This window comes from Thunnus thynnus, chromosome 10, assembly GCF_963924715.1.
Source record: "Thunnus thynnus chromosome 10, fThuThy2.1, whole genome shotgun sequence".
NCBI lineage: Eukaryota > Metazoa > Chordata > Actinopteri > Scombriformes > Scombridae > Thunnus > Thunnus thynnus.
Window position 1 is genome coordinate 20,669,235 of NC_089526.1, and position 27,446 is coordinate 20,696,680.

Below are 27,446 nucleotides of genomic sequence, written 5' to 3' on the forward strand. Positions count from 1 at the left end.
TAATTTGATATTTAGATTGATTTCTCATCTCTAAACCGTTTCTCAAGCGCACTAGCATGTTATAGTTAAGTGGTGCGCTGCCAAAACGTCCCAGGTGGAACTCACACTTAAGAATTATTGTTCCGCACATCAGAAATGAATGTAAGTCTATGTAAACACCCCAAAAGTGAGTTATGTAAACATGTGCCTGTGTGTGTGTGTGTGTGTGTGTGTGTGTGTCAGAAAACTGCTGCGTCACCTTGTACTTTAAAATCTAGTGTTGTCTTTTAGGCTTATTGTCTGATTCACCAGAAGGGACTCACCAAATGGCGGAGCATCCAGCAGGATGAAAACAAACATGCTCTAATTTTAATGAATTTCTCAAGCACACTGATGCGCATAGAAAAAAAAAGGGATTTTCACCTTTTTGTTTTTCTGAAAAGTAATTTCCTTTTACTCTGGAGGAAAATGTTGAGAAATAATACGTAAATATAATAAGTGATTTACACATCATCTATAATCAACAGAGGATTGTTTTTGATACACAGGTTTTTCTATTCAATTGTGCTGCAGTAATGTGCCATCCTTTATCTGTTCTTTAATCATCTCCCTGTAGAGTGAACAATACAATTCCTGCACACCTTTCTGTCTCTATAAAGCTCTCATAATGAAATACGCTTTCATAAGAAGACACAGATAAAATAGACACTGACATACAGATTTATCAACTTTCTGTATTTGAACTTTATAGTCTGTCTCTGGTGAGGCAATTAATGACAAATTTTGAGGACTTTCTTTGCTCTTTTTAAACCCATTTCTATACATACAGTACAAAAATCATATATATTGAAACTTTTTATACATTTTTGGCTATTTTCCTCCCATACTTTTCTATTTGTGCCTATGGTTTGTCACATTTTACAGTGTTGGTGAGGGGATTAAGAAACACATACTCTATTAGATGCAAGCAATTCACAGTGTGCCGATACAATTTCAGATGTATTAGATTTTCACATATTACACCGGGCATAGTTAAATTCATTGTCCATATTCGTTCTTTCCAGTGGAGGAAGTCTGATTTATTAAGGGGGATGCATTCAGTCATTTGTCATTCTAATAAGGGAGATACAGTGACATGTTTCCCTGGGTACACTGCATTCAGTGCAGCCTTAACATGGGAGCCAACTGGCATATTTGCACCAATAAATTATACATTCTAGCATGTACCATAAAAAAGTCATTATTGGTACCTTGAAGACCATTTAATGAAATGAAACTGTTTCCTCCAAATGCAATTTTATTTAGTTTGTAATGCGGTGTTGGCGCTTCAGCTGTGCAGTAAAATTAGTTTTCCACAGGACCGCTGAAGGGTGCTCATCCAATCCGTTCTCAAGAAACTTTGTAGAATCAGTACAGTGTCGTAAAATGGAAATAATATGTTTTTTTCAAAGATAGAGAGAAATTTAACTTAAAGTCACTGTTAAAGGGTTACATAATGAAAAGCAGAAGTTGAAAGAAGACATAGTGTTGTGGAAAGTAACTGAGGGTGTGGAGGTTGGGACAGCAGATGGGTGTAAATGTTTGGCTTCAAGTCTGGCAACCTCAGCACACATGCACAAAGACACACACACACACACACACACACACACACACACAGAGCAATTTCTGACTGATTGCAGTATCTCCATATGGTCCACCATAGTTTATATCTATGGTACGCCTTTCACTCTGACCTTTGGATAATTAAAATGAGCAACTACCACACAGAGTGCTCAGTTCCCTCTTCTTCTTTTTGCACTTTTCACCTTTTCCTTTTTCCTTACCTCATTTACTAAGGTAAAAAAAACAACAACATAGTTTTCATGTTTCAAAACTGGCTTTATATACAGTATTTCCACTTTTGCAAGCCCAGCAAATTCAAGCAAACCCATGCTCCATTTCACCAAAATGTGTTTGTTGTCTTCTTAGACTTGTATAAATTATTGCTGCAGACAAAAGTGGGGGCAAATGTGATTCAGATGTTCCTCAAAAGAGGGAATAAAAAACTTTGATCCTAACTCTATGAAATGAAACAAAAATATGTGACCTGAAACCATTTAGTCATCATTTTTGACCACTTGGCGTGTAACAGAGTGTTGGGGTGCAATAAACAAGACTGTGCAAAACTTTGGACAACTTTGGAAATCGAAGCCAAATGTGACACTTTTCATTGGTCTTGAACCTGCCATTTTGCCTCTGTGAATATGCCAAAATCATTCTGTTGGAAGTAAACTGCCAGCCCAGCAGTCTTAACTTATATGTCCCTACATTATGTGCATTCACATGTGCTTATACACATGCTCACATATGTTCATATATGTATGTATGACATGTACTTCTGTGCATGCTACTGTACATGTTGCTTCTCTGAGTGTATGAGAGTGAGTTTGTTTGTCTTTGCATATTATTGAAAGGAATGATGGGTTGTCATATGCATTATTCACTAGTATTTAAAATAAGGCACCTGCCATATGGTCCCAGCATAAAATAGCCATTTACTTGCGCAAGAGCCAAGCTTATTTTATACCATCAGCAAAATCTGTTAACAAGGGGGGAAGGAATGAGAGAGAGAGAGAGAAAGGAAAATAGAGACAGAGTAGCTCCTTTGAGATTTACTTGCTTCCAGTACACTAGAATCTCACTACCAAACAAGCTTTAGCTACTTAAATTGCTCATGGTGTTTTGCATTTTGCTGCATCGTGTCTCATTGTTTCTCCACAAGACAGTTAAACATTAAGCCTCACTAATTTTGCACTTTATGCGTTGTTCAAAAATCTACCCAACTGTGCCTGGATTTCCATCATTCCCACTTTAAGTGGATAGTACGTTAAATGTTTTTCTTTCAGCTATCATTTCAGACGAAAGTTCAAGTTCAGTGCCACTTGACTATTTGATGCATCATAATGGCTGTGTAGTCATAAATGTAACCTTAACCAAACTCCAGTCCTAATGCTGTCTGGATTATGGATAATGGATTACATTTTACACTATTGTGTCACTTAACACTCAATAATGTATCATATGCATATACTCCCCAAATAACCAACTGACTAAATTTATGTCAAGAGTTTACTTAATGATATACCTCTGCTAAATTCATCCCAGTTCAAATAAGAGACACCTAAAAGCACCATGCATAAAATGCAAAGTAGCATAAATTAACATAGTTTTGGGCTAGACGGAAGATGTTCTGCTTTCATGTTTTTCTTCATTGAATGTATGAAATATACTCAAATAAAATACATGATTGTACAATCTTCATGTGTATTTCGAAATATTTCGCATTTATTTTAATACTATATGTAGTGAAAAGATAAGTTCCGTCACCAGCTCGATGTGTGATCAATGAGACTTTTCTTGACTCTTTGTCATTTTTCTGTCCATCTCTTTCTCTCTCTAGTGTTCCTAGGTGTCTCTGGCTTGTCAACCTACCAGGTGCATCACAATAGCATGTGTGTCCAATGGCAGCCTCTTCTACATGCTACATTATACAGAGTCTCCATACAGTCTACACTGAGTAAGTACATTTTAATGAGCATGTACGTTCTGCCATCTCTGTTGTTAAAAGTGGTGAAAGTTAGTTCATTATTTGGTTCAGTGCTTTTTATTAGTTTTACTTTTTGTTTGAGACAAGTGGCTCACACCAAACTCTAACTTGATTGACTTTTCAGTACCAAATTCAAATTAAGTGCAACATCAACTTTTCTGAAATGTGGCCTGGATCACACCTTTTAAATGCAGTTTAAAAAAAACACAAAAAATCTTCAGACAGAAGTTTCCTTCAGACAGAGCTTCGGGTTACAAGCAGTAGTCCTAGAACACATGCACAGACACACAGTTGACAGCTGTTCTCATCAACATTTCAGTGTGCACTTTCAGTCATCCCAACATGTTTCACCGTTCCACCTTGTGAGAAACAAGGTATTTGCCAGCTAAGTGACTGGAATACGATTCAGTCAATAAATCAAGAGTTACGGAAGTAACTAAGATTCTATGAATTCTGGATGACCACCAGAGATAGTTTGTAATACCTTGATATGCATCACGTGATGGTGCAGAAGGTTGAGACATACTGTAATACTATAAAAGTCACACGTGTGACCTGGGTGATGCAAACAATCTGATAAAGGGGTCTGGCACCCAGCAATCTTCTCCTACAGAATCTTCTCGTCGAGACTCTGAGTGAAGAGTCAGCATGAGAAGTGAAAGTGGAGGGAAGGCATACAGGAGGCAGTCCGGCCAGCGGTGTGCCAGCATGTCCTGCCCCAATGGACTGATTGGTTCTGAGAAAGAGAACCACAGTGGACAGTGTGTCAATGTTTCTGAAACAAACAGAATGATGTCGGTCCTGCCATACCTCTCCAAGATCATCTGAACCACCATCAGGTTCAGTCTCCACTCGCCCAAAGGGGGCTTTTGGCAGGAAAGCATGTCTGCGGCTTTGTTCTGCACACCTGTTAAATGCATTCTTCTAAGACTTGCAAGGCGAAGCGAGGCCTGCTGAAGGAGCCTCGGAGCCGCCTGCAAAGAATGGCTGGATCTGGTGGTTCACATGATAAACTGTCGAAGTGTTGTCTGACCAAACAAGGACATGTTTCCCTTCCAAAAAAGGAAGAAAATGTCTTAGGGCTAAGTGTATTGCACACAGCTACAGCACATTTATGTGCTGGAGCCTCTGCTGAGGACCCCAGGTCCCCCTGACTGCCCTGTGGTTCCACACAGCCTCCCAGCCTGAGAGGAAGGAATCTGTTACCAATATCTCCCAGCGGGAAGTAAGTGAGCCTAAGGGAACACTGTGGCACAGATAAGCCTTGTTTGTCCAGGGTGCTAGAGGCTGAAGGTACTTGCTGTAGACTTACTATCCTTCTGTGGTGCCTCTTGGGGTCAGCGCCCAAAACGCTGACCCAGATCTGCAAGGGGTGCAATGAAAGGAGCCCTAATGGCTTTCGCCTGGACTCTGGGAGTCAGACTCCCATGCCTCTTGAGCGGCTTGGGGGGTCAGTTGGTAGGAGCCCCGTGTCTGGGTGCCCTATTCCTTGGTGTCCAAAAGGGGGAAGGGTGCCAGGATGTCTTGGTTTAGACAAAGGTGCCCAGTGTAAGTCAGCAAACTATTGCCTGACTTTATTCATTTGCGCACTACGCTCCAAGGCCTGTTGGGCTGCAGGCCCGAACATCTGGCCTGGAAAGACAGGCAGCATGCACAATGTCTTCCTGCACCACTCTGACAAGAGGGACTGGCAAACCACATTTGGTTGCAGGCCAAGGTCAAAGTGGAAATCAGTTTTCTGAGCTCTCTGGTCATGAAAGTGAATGCCTGGAACAAAGCATCCCTCAGGCTGTGTTGAGGCATCAACTCTGGCACTCTGGAGAGTCTGCAATAGAGCCAGAACAAGGCACGAAAGAGAGTTTCCAATACACCCCATGTGAACTGCTATATCTCAGCTCTTAGTAAGGAGGTCGTCAGTGATTCTACAATGTGGGCATGGACAGTTCATCAATGTCTGGTGCAGAGAGTGGAACTTTGAAGGCAGATGGTTATGGGGGACACTTGAAAAAGGTGAGAGTGAGAGCTTGAAAAAGGCAAGAGGGAGAGGGAGCAACCTCTACAGGGGCAGCATCCAGATCAAGCCATGAGATGGCCAATTGAATGGCTTGCTTAACTGTTGAAAGACCAGCCTTAGCATCCTGCAAGTAGTCTGCTCTTGACCTGTGAGAGCCTATCACCAAGGGGAGGGGGCACTCCCTCTCCTGTTCCTCCTGTTCTCCCACTTCCTGATTCGTAAAAAGGTTCCTTGAAGCTGCAACAGAAAGTGCATCCTCATCATGCCGACTGGCAAGAGAGAGTGAAGTAGCTAGGCCATCACTCCCATCACAGGCCTGGGGTGACGGCTCCGAAACAGCAGTGACAGCATCAGTGGAGGGGCCACCAGGCTGTAAATTAAGAACAAGGGTGTTAATCTGAGCAAACTCAGAGGCTAATGTGTCCAGAAGTGTGATGAGCCAAAGGTTCATCACAGTTCTGTTTCTTAGCGTTGGAGGCGTCACCCTGTGTGTGCCTGTGACGTTTAGAACCAGAAGGGGGGCTGAGTGCAGGCTGAAGGAGGCAAGCCAGCCTCAGCAACGCCACTGTCAAACCTGGCAAACAGCATACAGCTGCAATTAATGCAAGCATTGTCTGTCAGTGCCTGCCAAGGTGTTCGATACCAAGACATGATGAAACATCTGTCATAACCATCCTCTGGACTGAGAGGGACCAAGCAGGAGTCACAAATGGAGAGCATGATCGGCTTCAGCACAGAGTTTCTGTCACAAACCAGCAAGGGGTGTAGCCCAAGGGATAGGATGATCTAACGGAGGGAACAAGCCTGTTCCTACCCCACACAGACATTGCCAAGGTTAGCGCACCTCAGCACGTGTAGCCACCTATAACACCATAAGGCTACTGATGTAGCAGTATAGCAAGAAACACTCAGCTACAAATCCGGTTAAACTAGCACTTTAACATTAAACACCGTAGGGGTAATTACTGTAAACAAGTGATAAGTCAAGGAGCGAAAAAAACACTCTCCACTATGGTTTCCCAAATGTTGACACAGTTGTTGTAATAAGGTGAAAACACCCCAGCGAGACAGGTCAGATAAGTATAAAAACCACAAGTATCAGAGAAGTGTACAATAGTAAATCACCCGCAATAAGCGGAGGCGCTAAACTATTAGCGTGTTAAGCTAAGCGGGTAAGTTAGTAAGACACACCCACCAGGAAAATAAATGTAGCTACCTACCTGGAAAAGTCTGACAACTCGGGGTTTGGTGAAACTCCCGGCAGAAATGAGCACTGGCTATGCAGCCTCTGGGTAATCAACACATAGCTCCAACCGATGGGTTATGAGGCTATTGACATAGGTGGTGAACGCTGATCAGTGGCGGCTGGTGACTCAAAAAATTGGGGAGGACAGGAGGAAAACCAACATGACGCATTAAACTATATCATTGTCCCACCTGATGAAATCGGAGGGGTGGGGGACAATTTTATATGCCAATAAAACAATTTGCTTGAGTGGTGAAAAGGCTGCTTCTTTAAAGACATTTAGCATATACATATTGTCTCTAAATAAAGAAGTGCTCATTTTAGCCATGGAGTGGATCAAATGTGTCATTTTACCAACAAAGTGAAATTCAAACTTATATTACTGTTCTATCGTGACAACAAATTTATGATCTCATCAAAAACAGACAACATATCACATGATTTACACGTGTTTCCTATATATTTTCTTAGTATAGAGAAATATATAAAGTAGCACAAAGCTTATGATGTGATACAGGTTCAGATCAGTGCTGAATACAAGAAAGATTGAACACTAAAAACATTCACAGATCTAAAAGTGTAGGTTCACATCAGAAAGTATTAGGCCTAATGCATGTATCAAATACATGACTTACACACTCTGATCTATGTGCACGACATACAAAATATAGTCTACAAAGCTGACTTGGGGTGTTAACATGAACACAAAACTCACAGTTCAGAACATATCACGGATTTGAGTCACGGATCAGATCATTATTAGGATCAGCGGAAAAAAGGGGGGTGACAAATAAAACTTTGTTTTCTATTTATTCTGTAACACATTTACAGCCAGAAACAGCAAGGAACTTTTGCCTATGGTCTTAAATGAAAACAACATTTAAGATGTCCAATGTTTAAATAAAATAAAATAAAATAAAATATAGAAAATATTCAATGCTCAGTTATTGCAACATGAGGCATGAAACCTTCCTCTTTTAAACAGTGAATGAAACAGCCTCTGTCCGCATCATCAAAGCTTGATGATAACAAACACTCACCGCTAACGTCAGTTAGCAGCTAGATGCTAATTAGCTGCTCAGCTGCAGCACATTAAACAGCAGGTAAACATAACTCAAATGTCACATCGGACCCGTTAGATGCTGGTTTGATCGTTGCTCTTCAAAATCCCTGTTAACATTAGCGACATGCTGTCTGTCCATGACTTGTACTTACAGCAGTTTGTTTACTTTGTAATTAATCCACAGTTCATATGCCTGCCGAACCGTGGGGGGCGATCTGTATGGATCACGGATCAACTACAATCCGTTACACCACTAGTTAACACTATTACACTTATTCTAATTACTTTAAGCTTATTACTCAATATACGACTCAGCTTAAAAACGAACTAAAGAAACTGTTAGAGGCAAGCAGCCAGACCTCCTGCACTCATTCACTAATCACACATCAACAGGTGACTGAACAACCACTCAATTAAAAACAATGAATGAGTCCAGACAGCTCACTGTAACTTCAACAAGCAAACTAACGTTACCCACAACACATTATATGATCTCTGCTGCATTCTTGTTAAGGAGATAAATTCACACAACAGCCACAGAGACATTTAACCATCAGAAATTAAATTAGCGACCAAAGAGACAGAGAGAGAGAAGCTGTATCTGACGTTATCTGATGTCTTCTTCTTTCTTTCATGGAGATGAAGTATTCATGTCATAACGTCCATTTGTGACTGTTGGTCATCTTGTATGTTAGTTAACAGAACTTTATGGCTGCTGCTTAACCAGTCTGATATCATTAGCAACAATGACCAACAAACTAACTCTCCTGGTTGTTTCTCCGGTTGCTTCTCTCTCCAGCCTCCCGGCAGCGTCCTGCTGCTGCTGCGCTGATAATTTCTCCCATTAGCTTAACAACAGTCTTTAACAGTCCTTCCATGGATGTATAAAGAGTCCTTCAGGCTGCTACAACAAGCCAGCTGTTGCATTGACTAACGCAAGGAGCTATCTACTGCTACTCTGCCTTACAGTGGAGAGAATTGGAGATGAAATCTGGAAACTATCATTGGACCAACTCGATGTTGCATTCTGGTTGTTGATTGGTAAGGGAGGACAGCCTCCCTTGGAGCATCATTTTACCTGTCATGGCCAATCACAGATTAGCATGAAAAAAAAAAGAAATACATTAAGTCCAATGTAAGAGATCCCGCCCTGCGGAGGACAGCAGGCACCCGTCCTCCTCTGTCTCCCCCCTCCACTTCACACACTGCCCTTTCTCCTCCCGCCCTGCAGGTGTCGCTGTTGAAACATTTTAAACAGAATTTCAGTAATGGATTTTTTCCAAAGAACAGAGAAAAAATACTTTATAAATAATACTGAGATTTGTAATGGTTTATTTCAACCAAATTTTTAATATTTCGATCTCCTTTTTGCCTCTCAAAAAAAAGGAGGATCAACCTCCTCTGCCTCTATGGACCAGCCTCAACTGGCGCTGATGCTAGCTAATCCTAACGACATACATGACCTGCACGGTTAGGTGAGAAGATGAAAAGGAGACGACTGCTGGGTGCCAGGTCTCTTTATCAGGTTGCTTGCATCACCCAGGTCACACTTTTGACTTTGTTAGAATTCCTTACAGATTTATTGTCTCTCCTCATGAAAACATCTCTTCCATTTATTATTAATACAAAGACATGACAGCTGAGGACTCAGGACTTTGTGTGTGTGTGTGTGTGTGTGTCTGTGTGTGTGTGTGTGTGATACATATCTGTGTGTCATGTGTTATGTGTATTAGTTATATGTATAGTATACCTTTCACAGTCATCTGGATTCATAGTGATATGAGCATCTGAGAAAAAAAGTGTTATATATTTCTATCATTTTCACAAGGCATTGATTTACATTGTGAAGGATATTTAGTCATTCCAATCTCTGTCTTTGCAGAAAGGCAGAGAGGTATGATATGCACATGATTTCTCACCAATAAACAACACGGGAGAAAACTGCTTTGAGAATTTCTCATGTCATTTCGTCAGGAATAAAACGAATAAAGACAAAGAGTATGACCTTTAGAGGCTGTTTAGGACAGCTCACTCAGTTAATAAATGTAAAAAGGGGGGCAGAAGAAGAAAAGAATAAGGGAAGGTAGAAGGAGCTCTAATAAAAAAATCAATTTTAATCAAATCAATCACTGAAAGAAAAAAAGTCAGTCAGTTTCATCACTTTTATATTTTGTCCTTTTTCACCGAGTGTCTAAAACATAAAAACCTTTACAAAGCCTTTGTAGAATCTGTTCTACTGACAAGAGACTGTTTTGGAGCTGGTCTACTAATATTGAACAACTTCAAGTTCAAGTTTTATTTTTATTTGTCCTCAGAGGGCAATTGATTGTGCAGCAGAGGTTCATATAAAACCTACAGTAAAAAACACTGTTGAAACTGTTGACAGCATTCTCAGTACTTTTCAGATAGAGAAGAGAAGAGCTATTCAGAAGAGAAGTTATTTGTTTGTGTGTGTTTGTTTGCATTATGCAACCAACTACATATAGTTATATAGATTTCTGGACATCCCTAACAAGGTAAGGTTTTACTTGGTGCAAGCATGAACCTGTTAACACTAGATTTTGTCTTATTCTTTTGATTATTTATCTATTATTTAGTGGGAAAACCTTTTTCTGAGTTTATTTTTTAAATGTCAGTATCTGTCAAAAGGTCACATAGGAAGCAGAACCAGATGCAGCTCTGATGTGTTTTCACTTACAATACCTCTGAGAGGATAATGGGTATGGGTACATGACAATACACGGTGAAAGTCTACTGCTTTCAATTGATTTTAAATCCTGTAGCACTTGCATTAACATTTTAAGGACGGGGACTTTCACACTGGTAGCTCTGTGGACAAAAAATGTGGCCTTCCTCATTAATTCCAGTGAGACTACTCTGTGGGTGCTGTAGGGGATCATATCACAGAGAGCTCTGGAAAAAAAACACACAGGGTAAAAAGATGGTTTTCTCTACTTTTTCTGCCGCATAATGAAACGTCATACAATGCACTCAATAATGTGTCAGTCTGAATAGAAGTTAGAATACCCTGTAGCATCAGAATTAAGGAGGAATTAATTTATCACGTTTAATTTGTTGCATAATTGGACGTCAATGTGATACAAACCACTGTGAAAATAACTGACTATAGGCCATCTAAAGAGCTACTTTACTACAGTAGAAGTGTTTCATTAAAATTAAGATTATTAATGCATTCATCAGGCTCTAGTCTATGTTATAAAAGTCATAGATATGTTATTGAAAAATAATAAGTATAAGTAATCTTATAAATGCACTCGTTTTGATAAAAACTATGAAAGTTTAAAAACTATTGACATTAACCTAAAAAATATTGCACGAATATATATAATTTAATCCATTAATAGTATTCAATGACATTCTTAATTTAATGGGTTATTTGCTTCTATTAGACTGTGTAAACTAAGCTGTACATTAAGCAAGATATAAAAGGACATTTTGACTTGTCACAGCAGGGAAAACACAGGTGTGACTAATAATGTCAACGATGACTCTGTTCCACTAGTGAGGCAGCATGAACAATGACAGCGGCGCGCCTAAATGAAATGCAGCCATCTTTAACATTATTAGTTGCACCTCTTTGGCAAATCAGAGTGTCCTGTGTGAGAAAGCCTAAATCAGATGGTAGTTCTGTTTTAATATGGATTTGTAGTGATGAAAATACATCGGAAGCTGAAGTGCTGGCTGGTAAATGTACAGATTTGAGACATAAATAAAATCAGTTCTACTCGAAGGAAATATGCACAGTAAGTGACATGTTTACACCTTTTAATGTCAGAGAAAAGCAGCAAAAAAGTAAGAGGAAGATTTTTCACTTCCTTTCCTCTCCTTTGTATTAATCTCTGTCTCTCCCTCCCTTCCATCTGAGCAGTGGCTGGATACTCTAGCCGGAGTTCAGAGATTTGGTTTAATCCACGCAGAGCCAACCAGCTGCTTAAACACCTTCTCAGATGGAAAAGTGAAGCCTCTCAGTGACAGCTGTTTCCCGAAATTTTATTATCTATGACTGTTTCCTGTGTGGAGGAGGAGCTAATTTGTCAGTCTCCGAGATGAGAGACACATTAAGAAATAGAATTAGACTAATGAAACTGACAAATGACAGCTATTAGTGTGTGCGTGCGTGTGTATGTGTGTTTCCAGTTTCCATTCTTTTTGCCTGCCAACATAAATTGTCATTCAGTCTTTTTCTCTGTTATATACGATGCTTTCCCTCTACAGCTTTCCAGAATAAACACTAAAGTGAAAGTGTTTGCAGTGTGAAATCCAGAGGAAATTGAGAAAAGGAAAGAAATCAATAATGTGATTCATTTCCTTTTTCTGTGGATATAATATTGTTTTCCTACTGTCTTTTTAATTTCAGAACCATCTAATTACCTTTTGTTTCTTTTGGTGCTATAGATGAGTAGAGCTGCACATTTTGCAGTTTGTCACCTTTTTTCACTAGTTTGTCACTAGTTTTTGTTTTTAATGACACTCTAAGCTGTGATAAAATTGACAGAGATTTGATGAGATTGATGTATCACAATTGATTTGAACCTGGTTCTCTGTGAAAGTCTGGGGATCAACCAAAGATGCAACTTCACCAAGGTGTCTAAATCCTACCTTCTGTTATCACAAAATAAAGTAGTAATATTATTGCTACTTTTATTAAGTTTTTGTTATTTTTACATGTTGCAGATAGCCTCTCTGGAGGCAAGATGAGTCTGAATCCCCATATGAGCTGAGTCTGTCTGTGCAGAGTAGTGAGTCTTAGCCTTAATGTACCCTTGAGCAAGGCACTTTTCCACTGACTCTTCCAGTAAAGCTGCTTATTATGCAACTCTGAAAGAATGTGATTATACTAATCTCCTCCCATGCTCAAATGTGATTCAGAAACTAGCTGAAAAAGTGAAAGTGGGCTCTGCAAAGAATGTTAATTTGAAACAGGAGCTCCAGGACGATCACTGGAACATTTTTACTCTGAGTAATTTGTTTTGTTGTTTACGTGCAGATAGCCAGAGGCAGGAAGTGAGCCTAGGAGGTGGGGCTTCCCGACAGTGCTTCTATGACCTCACTCCCAGCAGCCAATACCAGATCAGCGTTCACACCCAGATGCAGGAAATGGAGGGCCCTGCTGTCTCCATCACTGACATGACACGTATGTTTCAAATGTTTTCTATATTGTGTATATATTCATGATTATGTTCTCATCTATGCCTCTGCACTCAGGACAAAACAGTTAAGTGGAACATCTTTGAGTTGCATTTTCAACTTTTCATCAACATTTTTAAGGAAGTTAAGTCTCACTGAAACCTTTATCTGCTTTTCTCTCAATTTTCACCCCTTTCTTCGTTTTCTCCAATTATAATTTCCATCTGTCCTTAAGTGTCTTTTTCTCCATCCGCCCCTTCCTGTAGACACGTTCTACATCTGTCTAACATCTGTCCAACACTGTCTCTTCTACCTTCAGCATTCTTTACTTGGGTCTCTCTCTCTCTCTCTCTCTCTCTCTCTCTCTCTCTCTCTCTGTCTGTGAAGATTGAGGCTGCTGTTGCAATTCATTGGTCAGTTGATGAGTTTAGATAGCTAGATAGATAGATAGATAGATAGATAGATAGATTGATTGATTGATTGATTGATTGATTGATTGATTGATTGATTGATTGATTGATTGATTGATAGATAGATAGATAGATAGATAGATGGATAGATGGATAGATAGATAGATAGATAGATGGATAGATGGATAGATAGATAGATAGATAGATTGATTGATTGATTGATTGATTGATTGATTGATAGATAGATAGATGGATAGATGATAGATGGATAGATGGATAGATAGATAGATAGATGGATAGATAAATGTGCTCATTGTGCAGAATCGGGCTGCAACTAACGATTTTCATTATCGATTAAACTGTCATCCAAAGCCCAAGATGCAACTAAAAAAGTTTTGCTTTGACCTGACCAACAGTTCATAACCCACCAATAATCAGTTTACCGTTATAAAGACACCTGAAAAAATTCACATTTAAGAAGCTGGAAGCAGAGAATTTCAGCATTTTCTCTTAAAAATTGACTCAAAATGATTATTTGATCATCAAAATAGTTATGACAACTAATTATCTGTCAATTGACTCATCATTCCAGCCACTAATCGTTGCAGCTCTAATGCAGAATGGCTCCTTTCAGAGTTTGAAATTATGATGAAGGTATTATATTGAAGGGTCGTTATTAAATGCATTAACATTAAAGTTTAATGATGAAGCTGGTTGAGATGGAGCTAATTTTAACTACTTGATATAGTATTGAGTAGTTTATTCTGTAACAGTACAACATTTTATAAGATGTTCACATCCTGCAAAGTAACTATAGCTGTCACTCAGATGTAGTGGAGTAAAAAGTACAATAATTAAGTAGCATGTTATTTAAGCATAGTAAATATAGCACGTATGTTGCTTGTATTTACTTACTTTCAAACACTATCCACAGATACATTGACAAAGAAACAATAAAGACATGAAACAGTAGACAGAGGAAGTACGTCAACAACTGTAATGAGGTGGTTCTCTGCTACAATGTACCACTAAACAGAAAAGTTCATGACGGATTCAAACACATTTACAAATTATTAGTTTTGTCCCCAAAAAGTTACTTTGGAAGCTGAAGAAAAGCTGAAGAAAATCTCTGTTGAGAACATTGTATCTAATTTCATATGTGCTCCTTCTGTGGGCAGTCGCTGATGTTTCCAACATGATTTACTCACTGCGCTCTGGTTTGACAGAACCTATTGCTTTCTGCAAAGTAATTGGCTTGGCACTGAGGCATACCTCAACCTGAGGCTGTTTTTTAACTCTAAAAAACAGCCTCTGGTCAGACAGATACCAGACTGATGAAAATACTTTTGCTGTCCCCAACTTATAGAAGGAACGGAGGATAGTTGTATAGAAAGAAAGCAGAAAGATGTAATCTGACTGCTGTGTGACTGCTCAGTGATGGAGACAAAGATAGGTACAACAAAACACAGCAGCTGGATTGCTCATGTACCTATAGGTTGTAAATACAGATTGCACTAGAAATCTTTCTCCTGTAAATGTCTAGAACCCGACTGTCGGTGGCAGGGAGAGGATTAGGAAACTTTCAGCTTAATAGGAACAAGCTACTGCTGTCTCTCATTGACAGCTTATTGACTGTGTGTGTGTGTGTGGTCGGCAGATAAACATAATGATGGTGCCCCTTGTCACTGCCATGATGATCGATGACCTTATCTTGTTTCCCTGTGTGTGTGTGTGTGTGTGTGTCCAGTGCCCGCACCCACTCAGGCTCCAACTGAACCCCCTCCCACAGAGCCCCCTCCCACCATCCCGCCCGCTAAAGAAGGTGAGCAAACAGCTAAACACAAACACAAACACACACACATTCATTCATATATTATTCTTCTCTAATGTTTCAGGTAATCTTTATAGCGCTCTGATTACTTCTCATGGTAACTGCAGTAACTTGACACCAAAATGATGTATCATTTGATGAAAAGCATTATAATTTAGTAACTTGTTGCAACAGATACTTGCATGAGGTCAGCAAAAGTGAGCCCAAAAAGTCAACACTTTAAGTTGATTTGTGATTTAAATGTTATTTTAACCAATTTTGGTTGCTCATGTTGGTTTTTGGATGTATATTGTATACAGTATCTGTAAATCTGAAATATATGATATTTCTAGTTTCTTTACTCTCATATTTTGTTAAAATAAAACATAAATAAACAAAAAAGCCTATTTTTTGTGCAGAGCTATTCAGTTGTTGCATTTACAAACTTGAATCCACTTCAAGTGTTTGTGAAATTGGATCAGGGACTGTATTGGCAGAAACTTAAAATGAAATGATTTTGATTAGGAAAAAATGTAACCAAAGTATACAAATTAGTCGTGCTGAAATTTAAAACAGTGATCACCACCACTCTTGGCAACGCAATTCATGCTGCTCTTTCCTGCTTTTGAGAGCAGAAAAGAAAAAATAATCTAGCAATTAGAGTAAGTTTGTTATGTTACTATGTACAGCACTCTGTACACAACTGCAAACTATGTTCAGTTTCCAAACAATCAGCAGTGACCTGGAAGGAAATCTGGGGGCACTCTAACCAAATCAGAGATCGTAACTTAATAGTAAGCAAAGAGGAAAAGTCAAAAAACACTTCAGTGTCTCACACAGGAAGTCGCTGAGACATGTACGCACTTTATTCCACAATTAATTTATTGTGTGAGCCACACACAGGCCACTGTGGGCTGCAGCCAACGCCAAAACAAACAAATTCTACTCTTATCCTGGTTTATTATCGTTTTAAGGCAGGCCTAAACTGATCACTGCCACCCAGCTTCAGTACAGTTTCTGCTTAGTCCCAAAATACTCCAACTACCAACCACAATATGGGCACCAGCTGACATTGCAGGTTTAACCCGTTAGTAACTACAGTATGTTCATGCTGGCTAGTAATTCTAAAACTATAATAAGCTATAAAATAATCTTAAGAACTTGTTAACAGCAATGAAATACTAATGTTAATTACATCATTTACTCACTAAAATATTACAGGTAATCAGAAATTTTCAAGCTAAAAAGGTGGATCCAACCCTTACTGGGTACATTTGCAGTTCAAAAAGCAGCAAAGCAAAAGGAGAAGCTGTCCGTGAGGGACATGTAATACACATTTTACATGTCCTTCATGGGCTACATTGTGCGTTTTCTCTGTGCATAACAATTGATAGGGGGGCTTATTATATATGTGATGTCCTAACTGTAGGAGAAGCTGTCTGTATGTACAGCCTCACATGAATGTTGGCCTGACAAAGACCATACAGGTTGAAATGTTGCATTAGTAAAAACTTCTGAGGTTGCCAATTTCAATGTGAGACAGCCTCTCCTTTTCCTTTTTCATAGCAACTTAATGGAAAACCTCAATTAATTGCAACTTAAACAAGAACAAGAAAATTACTCATGAGACAAGACAGGCAAATATTCTCACTGTAGATGGCCTGACAAGCCTTGGAAGATTAGGAACAAAGGGGTACAGGTTCATAGTCCAACCCTCCACCACTTACCCAGACGATCCTCCTCCTCTGTTCCCGTCTGATGGGCTCAGGTAAAAGGTTGACCTGCAACACAAACTCCACAGACATGATCTGACACACCCGCTGAGCCCGTCTGTAAGCATTTCTGTCTAAGTTTCTGACCTTTGTCAGACCATTGCCTCTGTCTGTAATGACAGGCAACCTTTACTCAGGACAGAGCCATAAAGAAAAAAGAGAGTAAAGTGTGTCTGTAAGTGAGAGAGAAACAGCAAAAACAAGAGGAAAAGTGTCAAACAAAGTGATGGGCAAGATAAAAAGAGAGCATGCAGATGGGAGTGGACAGAAAGAGAGACAAACGGAGAGACAGGCACAAAGGTAGCTACAGCCAGAAAGACATAAGAAAAAGACATCCGGTATAAAAGCAGAGACAGAGAGAATGATAGACAGAGGAGAGCTAGACAGATATTAACAGGTAGAGGAGAGAATAAATAAGTCTCATCATGGCTTTCAGCCAAATAAAACCTTGTAATCAAAAGATTCTGCAGCTGACCTTTAACTTGACATTTCTGACAAGCATGAGACCTTCCACTGTAAAAACTGTACAATAATAGGTCGGTTCTTTTAAGAAAAATAATAACACCTTCAGAGTATATTTTTGTCAAATTTTCTTCTCTTCTCTTCTTTCAGCCATTTTCCCTTATAAACAGTGTAAATACAGTTAAGGATTTTCTGGGCTTTTATGGGAGCTGACATGGTTATGAACAGGGTTTGAAATTTAGCGAAGAATTGGAGTTTGAAATGTTATTAAAACCACAAAACAACTTTACAGCAGCAAATATAAGGCTACTGGGAGTCATTGAGAAGGATAAAAGCAGAAGGAAAAGTCACTGCTTGACCAGGAATGTGAATGAGCAGCTGACAGAAGGAAAAAAAATACTCAATTGGATATGTAGTGGCATATTTTTCAGAAAAAAATAATTTGAAACTCTGACTTGGAAAGTGTGCACTAAACCTTTAAACTCCACAGCGTGCTAATTGATCTGTAGAGCCAGTCTTTACATATTTATCCTGTTCCAGGGGATATACGGTATATATATTTGCAGTGCTTCATACTATGAATATATTATTCATACTCTGAGTATATGAGGCAGCCCCTTAACATTTAACTTGTGCTTTGTCCTCCACTGACCTTCATTCTGTATGAGATTGCTTTTTTAAATGCAGAGACAAATCTGTCTGTCTGTCGTTCTGTGTAGTGTGTAAGGAGGCCAAGGCTGACCTGGCATTCCTGGTCGATGGCTCCTGGTCCATCGGAGATGACAACTTCATGAAGATTACACGTTTCCTCTATAGCACTATGGGATCATTGGATCTGATTGGACCAGACGGCACCCAGGTGAGTTATGTGACCACACCCTCACCTACAGCGCTTCAGTTCACCTCAGACTGAATGTTGGGCCTCAGAGGAAGAAGATAATTAGTAAGTTTTACTTGTGTAATGTAACTTTTTCTCCATTTTCCCAAATGCTCTATTACTTGGGGGAAAGATTTCTGAAATAAAAATGTCTTTCAGTCATGACTATCTAGGTCTGAAAAATGTTACAGTGAGTCTTCCTGGAGTGCTGGTATTCACATTGATGACCGCCAGTGGTTCTTGTGTCTAGTCTAAATGTCTGAATCTAGTGAAAATTACTGTACATGCCCATTTATACAGCACTACAATATAAGTTAACCAACAGAAATACAAATGTGCTGTAGGCTTTTAATTTTTGTTCGCTCTCTTTGTCATTTATTTTCTTTGTTATAGCATTTTTCTTCTGTGAAATGCATGCTCATGGGAAACAGAATGTAAAACAGATGCTGGGGATCTCGCCAAAATTAGCCACACTGAAAACCATAATAATGATGAAATAAAAAAATTACATATCATTGTGTAATCTGTGGCTCAGATTATACAATATATTTTATTTTCAAATTTTTGTGGGATTATACCCCGAAAGAGAAAGATTACAAACCCACGCAGGATCTGCAAGGGAATGCAATACTTTACAGACTTGCTGACTTGCAATGCACGAAACACTTTCAAACAAACAGTAAACTTATATAAAACAACCCACTGTCCTCCATAAACTGCAAACCATTTCATCTCATACTACTGCGCAAACGTTTCAAATCCTAAAAACTAAAAACTAGGTTTTCATTCAGTAGATCTTTGCTAAAATACAGACAGAAATGGGCGTTCTTCGGAAATGCTAAAAGAGTGTTGCTCAAACCAAACTGATCTTCCCTAATCAGAATCTTGAATAATCTTAGTGTACCCCTTGTCCTTTGGAGCTATGTGGGTTTGGCTCATTTACTATTTTAGGAGGGCTGCTGCTGTTAGCAGTAATTGATTCTGGAAGGATGCTTTGGAGCTGAATTTCACCCAATTTTCTGTGGCTATCCCCCGAGAAATCAGCATGACCACCCCCTAGTGAGTCATTTCTTACTTTCTGGAAATACTTTTTTTGTTGTTGTTGCTGCGCAGCATTCGATCAGCTCTGCTCATTTGCTACCACTTTGTTTTGTGCCTGAAAACATTACTTTTCTGGCAATAATGGTGCTCTTAATAACTTAAGTCTGGATGCATTAAAAGTTGGAACAAATATCAAGTGGATCATGCACCATTGCCTTAAGGGTTTGAGACTAATACTTGAATACACTATTATCTTGATTCTTAGTATAAAGTCCACCATGAGTAATACTTTGAATCACGTTGCCACAGTTAATGTTACCATCTCCACTGCCTCAGTGTTTCTCATATATCAGGTTCATCAATAGTAATACCAGGCTGTGACTTGGGGCAGTAGCTCCTTATTGTCTTTGCGCTCCGTCCCTGCTAAAACCTCCACTATGTCAGCAGAGCTCAGCTGGTTAATTTGTCACACCATAGAGGTGCTTGCTAAACCTTTTTCTTTCATTTGTGTAGTGTCTGCTGTTAAGCAGTTTGCCTCCCTCACTGTGCCCCATAACCCTCTGGCAGTAGACTACCAAGAGCAAAACACTGGCTGTAACGTGAGAGAGTTGGCTGTACAGTAAAGAGAAAGTTGGCTGGTAAATGTAGGCTTCCCTGAGCCAACAACAGCACCATTAGCAGTCTGGAGGTAATGGTAGTTGTTCGCCCCTCTTAGAGTAAGGCAATTAGATTGATTATAGCTCCGATTTGGGAGTTCGGATGTATATATTTCAATGCATTTTCACCTACAGTCTTGCATAAAATAAGGCTGTAATATTCCTATTTCACATCATGAACGTTTACTTTAGATGCTCAGCGTGAAAAACGTTAAGACCACCAGTACTGACCAACGAAAAAAGGTGTTATCTGTAGCATCACTGGTTATGCCTCAGAAGTTAAACAATGAAAACATTATATTTTGATTTCTTGTGTTTCATTTACTATTTAGCTTTCACATTTGTACAGTATTCACCTTGTGGGATTATTAAAGCACACTGAATCTATATATATAATTACAGTATTTCCTTTAGCAAACAAAGGCAGCATCTGTTTTATACTGTTGGTGCGGTTCAGAATAAATGCAGAAATTGCAGGCGATAATGAGGTAAATATTAGATTCTTGGACCCAAAGCAGAGTCATTTGGCTTCATAACAATTAGAGTATGCCACATTGGCTACTTGGAGTAATTTGGCTTCTTGCTTTTTTCTTTGGAGGAAGCTTAAACAGACCTGCACACTCAAATATAGAAACACATTTCAGTTGTAGTATGACTGACATGAGTGTGAGCGAATGATGATTGAAGAATTTATTAAGCCTGAAACAGCAGCGGTTCAGGGAAATGTGAATTAAACTTTTTATCATTTGAGTTGAACTTTTTTCACCTTTCTGTCTGTCTGTCTGTCTCTTCCTATCTCCAGGTGGCCATTGCTCAGTTCAGTGACGATGCTCGGACAGAATTCCAGCTGAGTTCCCATGGAAACAAGGAAGCGCTGCTGGAAGCTATTCAGAGGATCAGATATAAGGGAGGAAACACCAAGACAGGTCAGAACAGTGGGAGGAACAGTTAAAGTGTATTAGTGGGATTCATGTGGTGATAGTTAGGCGAGAAAGGTACATTCAGATATCAGGTTAGTACCACAGCCTAAAACCAGTTAACACAACCAGTTAACAAAACAATATCACCACAAGATCCATTAGCAGCTGTCCTGGCGCTTTCAACGGAATCACATGATCTTCCTCAGCAGATGGAGTTTCTCTAAAAAAGATTAGGTAAGATAGTTTCCTTAAAGTGCTCAAAAAAAATGGAAATTTGAACATCTACTTTCCATGACAACTGGGCAACGTCCATCTGCTGATTGTGAGTTTGTTTTGTTATTGTGGCTAAAAAAAATGCTTGATTTTGCAGCAACTTTTCTCAAAAATTGCGATACAATTTGTAATGTTTTATGTGTTCTTTTTGCGGTAAATTTCATGGAATTGGGAAAAATTGCAAGCAAAGGAAAATAATGTATATCACAGAAACAGTTATATTTCAGTGCTATTTTTTTTATTTATTTTCTAAATATGAGAACCATGAGCTCAAAGTTATATAAAAAAGAAAATACTGTCCTTGAGTTCCATTTATAAGCCTTTATTAAATACACTTCACCATCAACATTAGCACCAAATCAAATCAGTCAATTATGCCATTAAAATAAATCCATTAACATATAGTTTAATTTCCAAAGTGTCCATTTTTACATATACAAAGTGAAACAAAACATTTGGAAATTGTTTTGCACCGGTCTATGGCAGCATTTTTTGGCAGGCGAGATTTGTCACCTCTTCCACCTGAATGTGCGCTGCGATGACATACGTTACTACGATACGAAATGCGACAACTGGTCCAAAACGGTCTGCTGATTTTGCCATTTCATTTAATTTCTCGATAACAAAATCACAATTTCCTGGAGGGACTGATAAGCAAAACTCCAGAGCAGCTAGTAATGGGCCTTGTAGTGAAATTGTTTGGCTGTTTCCAAGGTCAAGATTAAACTTTTAATCTCACTTTACCACAACAAATCTTGACAAGCAATCTTGTAGAAAGCGTTTTGTGAATTTTGCAATATCTCTTTGAAAATGCCACTTTTCCTCAATTGCAGGACACTTGTTAAAACTAGCACACATTGCAGAGATGAAAGACTTTCATTTAGGGCCAGAATACATAACAAGCAGTTTCAGTTTGTGAATCTGTTGTAACATTCATGTGAAAGCATCCAGCTGTGCTAGTAAGCACAAGGTGAATGTCAGTAACTTCAATGCATTAATGCGGCTTTGCAGGTGATGCCGGTTGTTCAGAGCACTTTAACGCTCTTAAAGTCTGGGTCATGGCTCAGTGTCTGCTCAGAGAAATTGTGTCCTTGAGCTTACCTATCAGCTCCAGGGCTGATCACACATCATTTCTTCTCTTTCTATCCACTTATCCCTACCTAACCCTTCTACTTCTCCTCTCGCTTCTTTTCTTTCCTCCTCTACTCTGTTGTCAGCCACCTAATGTCCTCCCCTCCTTGCCTCTGTTCTCTTTCTGTTTGCCCTTTCTTCTTTTTTCTTCTTTTCCTCTTCTTTTCGTCCCTTGTTTTTTCAGCCCCTACTTTCTCTCATCTCCAACTTCCTCATCTTGCTCTATCCCAGTACTGTTCTTCTTCATCCATTCCTTTATTCCCGTAACCCCTTTTCTCTCACATCATTCCTTCTTCTGTGCGTTATCCACTGTACTTTCTTATGGTTTAACAGGTGGGAACAGGTGGTGTTTTAGCTGACAAGGCACTGTGTGCGTCTGTGTGTGTGCATGTGGACTACAGCAGAACAGAAAATAAACCATGAAATTTCATCTTCCCCACACAAAGAGAAGGATGAGGCAGCCAGCTCTCACAAGGTTAGGCAAATGTTCACAGACTCACAATTTCTCTCTCTCCCCGGCACATACACCCATACACGCACAGCACACTATCCTCAGCGTAGAATTAATCTTCTTCTTGGCTGAAACATAATGCTGATTCTTTACCATGTCCTTATTTCCATACCATATACTTATATTTTAGTGTATGTAAGAGTTCCTTTTTGTTTGAAAGTGTATCTTTTTTTCATATTTATTACAATAAATGTGAAAATAGTTATTATTTATTGATAAGTTTGGGCTGTTTCAGTGATACCTCATTGATTATTTTCCTGTCCTATTTAATGAGGTTTTTTTCATAATTTAGATATTTTCCTGATTTTTCCTTTACTATTTTCTGAATGCTAATATGGTACTAAATATAAAGTAACACTTTTACATTATACTGTTAAATTATACAAACTATGATATACAGTTCTGGAGACTGTGCCTAAACCTCCTTACTTACATCGTACTCCTCTGGTCTGTTGAGAGGTGGCTTTCAGGACTGAGGCTTGCATTACAACCCTAAACTCTTTTTCACCTTCCCAATCCAAACTACCCTCCCCCCCACTGCCAGCCCCTCACTGTGTCTAAATCCTCCAAAGCCCTCAAATAAAAGACTGTAGCTTTCTGCCTCTTTAGCCTTTAGCCTTTGGCAGCTGTATCTGTGTGGAAGCAACCGCTAGCCAACAAGAAACCCCACAGCTTTAATGCCTTTTTTATGTTATTACTGTAAATGGCAAGCTAACTTTATATTCCATATCCTACAACCCTCAGGTCAAGCGAACACATTGAAAATGCACTTTGAAACATGTTCAAAAACACACATAAATCCACAGTAAAGTTCATGTATATTGAAAATAAAGGCTTATTTTCACTGGTTACCAGCTTCCCACTAATCACACCATCTCTGACAACTGGCCACAGAGTAGCCTCTGGAGTAATATGTGCTCTAGAAGTTATAGCTTAAGGAGAAGGGACAGGGACAAATTCTCCTTTTGAGCCAATTAATGTAATGAACTTCTTCATCTACACCCATTTTAAAAACGGTATGTAAATAACGCTGTCTTTTTTAAGATTCTACAGTCTGTTTTTTTTCCTGTACTCTCTCCTACAAGAGTTTGAGGGAAGAGCATGTTGAGGATTCAGTGTGTTGAAGCTGATATTCTGGGATTTGGATTTTCACTATGCATTTATTCATTAAGGTATTAGTGAGCCTCTGACTGACTCAGTGAATGATTGATTTAATGTAGCTGCTGCTGTAAGACTCTTTATCCCCGTACAGTATATACAGTATGAGTGTGTGTGTGTGTGTGTGTGTGTGTGTGTGTGTGTGTGTGTGGTTGTGAGTGTTTGTTAAGGTGGAGGACTTGCAGAATGTAAAGTAGTATTTCTTTTAATCCTTAACTTTATGTTAACATATTCACACATTAGATTAGTCAGATCGGCCTTATTCTATGATTTTCTTTAAGCAGCCAGTCCTGCTTCAGCTGTGGTGATGCAGTTTGTGTGAGACCCTCACTGAATCTTCAAGGTTTATGAGTCTTTTATGAGCTCAAGAATGAATGTATGAATTGCCCATGAATGTGTTTCACTGACTGTCAAAGCCATTCAAAATCCATTGTATATTTTCAATAATGCATTGCAAAGATTTTTTTTTCACATCACCCTTTTTAACTTACTGTAGGAACTTACTTTTACTTTTCAAAGATTAGGGGATTTTATGGCAGTTCATAATAACCCTGAAAGAGAATATTACAATCTCTTCTCAGTCATACAGACTTCACCTGCAGCCACAAAACACTGGGAGGAAAAATATCTTCCTGCAAGAACAAAGGATTAAGATGCACTAAGGCGTTGGAGGCTAAAACAGGCGTGATTATTTCATCTATTTTTGTTTTCTCTCATAGTTTCTTTTCTTCAATGACAGTGAGAAAACTGGTAAACTTTTGCCAGACAGGAGCCAAATCCAAACTGACATAGATTACCTCACACACACAAAGTGATGAATCACTGATTAATTATGGGCTTCTTAGTCTAAGATCCACTGACATGTTTCTGTTTCTGTTCGGTTTTTTTTACTCTTTTTGAACTACACTTGTCTTTCCCACCTGCCTCCTTTCTTCTTCTTCTTCCTCAGTTCTACCTTCTATCACCTTTTTCATCTGTGTCTCCTACCTGTCCTTGCCCTTCCTCCACCACCCACCCACCCCCCATCTTCCTTCTCATCTCCCTTCTCCTCTGCTCGGTCCCGTGTCTCACTTCATGCCTGGCTAGCTGCTGTAATTCCACTCTCGCCCAGTGTGATCAGAGGACAGTGTAGAAACAGATGTATCACTGGCAGATATCTGACAGCACAACACTTTACAGGCCAAGCTCTCTATCATTTGTCATCACTGACAGCTCGGTGAAAAAAAGGGAGGAGGAGGCTGGGATGTGGTCTGAGGGTTTGGTTTGGTTAGAAATTGGGAAACACTGGCGGGATTTATATGGCAAACACACCACACACACATAGAGCCATTTATTTATTTATCTTCTGGGCTATTTGTGGCTTCATCTGTTTTTTTTTTTGTTTGTTTTCATTGGTTGCAAAATTTCCTAAAACTCAGTATTTCTTTTCATAACTTAGATGCATCCTTAAAAACACACGAAAAGTGAGATTAGAGAAAGTGTAAGAGCAGAAGGAGTTAAAAGGATTAATGGCAGCGATCGTCTATTTAATGAAAAGGTCAGGTGGAGATGTGGGGATGAATTATACGAACTATTAATGCAAATCATGATGGACAGTATGCAAAAATTGGCATTAAATAGAAATGAACTGCATGTGTGCAACACCAAAGGGCCAATAAGCGTGTTAATACTTCACTGTTCAATCAAGGCCATGAAGGACACATTGCTGATTGGTCAGTTTCTCCAGTAGTTTAAGTCACTTTTCCTTGTACCATATTTTTGGCATTGAAAACAATAATAATTATCACTTTCATCTGTTCAAAATGCATGTTTCTACAACAGTAAAGTTCACATCTGTTGTGAGCAATGGAGAGAGCTGTTTGGAGGCACATAGAACAATAGAAATATGATTAAAATACAGTATAATTGAGCAAATAATTTAGCAAAATCACCTTCTTAATAAACTGATTGAACAGTTTTTTAAAAATGCAGGTATTTTTGAGGGCCTTAAAGCACAATCATACTAATATGACAGGTATTATATTCCCAGATAAGTAGTTGAAACCACTTTTGTTATTTTGTTGTGGGCGTGTCTTGAAACCTTTTGAAGCTGTCTTACATTTTATTGACTGATTAAGTTGATTAAGCAGCTGATGTTAATCGCACACTGTCTAAACTTCATCAACTTTTAACTTTTTGTGGGACTTGCATGTTATTTTTGCATTTCCATCTTAGTTTGTCTCATCTCTGTCTTTAGGTCTCATTTAAATACATAGGACATTGTCTATTTTCTCACTTATTCTAAATGCTAATGGACACTCGGCCTAAATCTGATTTCAGAGGCATTCAAGTCACTCATTTTCAGGTAATAATTATGGACTCAATGATGTGTTTTATTAATGTAAGTGGAACAATAAATAATACATGTTTTTAAATTAGTGAGTACATTAAAATTGTAGCCAAGGTCACAAGCATTCATTCATTTTTTAGATTGTTAATGAAGACATCTGTGCTGCCAATAAGATTGGTCTGTCAAGCATTTCTCGCTATCCAGCCTCACTTGTTGCACCAGAAATTAAGAAGTGAAGCCTCGCATGAGAAGATGGCACCAGAAAATACTGAGGAGAGGGTCTAAATATTAAATAAAGGATCATACTAGCGGTTTTGCTTGAAAGTTTGCAACGCTTTAGAATTTGTTCTATTTCTGCATAAACATGACCTAAAATGTGATAAGATTTTCATTTGATAAGATTTTCATTCATTTGAAGGGGAAATTAGAGTCAGGTGTTTCAATCAATGGGATGACAATCAGGTGTGAGTCTGCCTTATTAAAAGAAGAGAAATGGGCCTTCAAAATCCGAGCCTCACAACACAGGTTTGTGGAAGTGTGTCATGGCTCAAACAAAGGAGATCTCTGAGGACCTTAGAAGAACAGTTGTTGATGCTCACCTGGCTGGAAAAGGTTACAAAACCAGAGCTTGGACTCCACCAGTCGACTGTCAGGCAGATTGTATAAAAACGGAAGACATCCAACACTATTGTTAACCTCCCCAGGAGTGGTCTAACAGCAAAGATCACACCAAGAGCTAGGTATATAGTCTCAGAGGTCACAAGGGACCCTAGGGGAACATCAAGAACACTAAAGGCCTCTCTTGCAGTGGCTACAGTCAGTGTTCATGAGTCCATCATCAGGAAAACATTGAACATCAATAGTGTGCATGGCAGAATTGCAAGGAGAAAGCCACTACTCCCCAAAAAGTAAGCTTTGCTTAAGACCACGTGGATAAGCCAGAAGGTTTTTGGAAAAATGTTCTGTGGACAAATGAGACCAAAATCGAACTTTTTGGCCTGAATGAGAAGCGTTGCATTCCAGCATAAGAACCTTATCCCATCTGTGAAACATGGTATCA

General features: G+C 39.1%; 1 protein-coding gene across 3 annotated transcripts in view; it reads left to right on the top strand.

Moving 5' to 3' along the window:
- Positions 1 to 27,446, top strand: part of col14a1a (collagen, type XIV, alpha 1a) — a 148,281-nt gene that overhangs the window by 62,043 nt on the left and 58,792 nt on the right. For all 3 annotated transcript variants that reach the window (XM_067602026.1, XM_067602027.1, XM_067602025.1), the window contains exons 23-27: positions 3,419 to 3,535; positions 12,897 to 13,043; positions 15,194 to 15,268; positions 18,210 to 18,349; positions 20,867 to 20,990. In XM_067602026.1, coding sequence (XP_067458127.1) covers positions 3,419 to 3,535; positions 12,897 to 13,043; positions 15,194 to 15,268; positions 18,210 to 18,349; positions 20,867 to 20,990 — 603 coding nt within the window. The remainder of the gene's footprint in view (positions 1 to 3,418; positions 3,536 to 12,896; positions 13,044 to 15,193; positions 15,269 to 18,209; positions 18,350 to 20,866; positions 20,991 to 27,446) is intronic.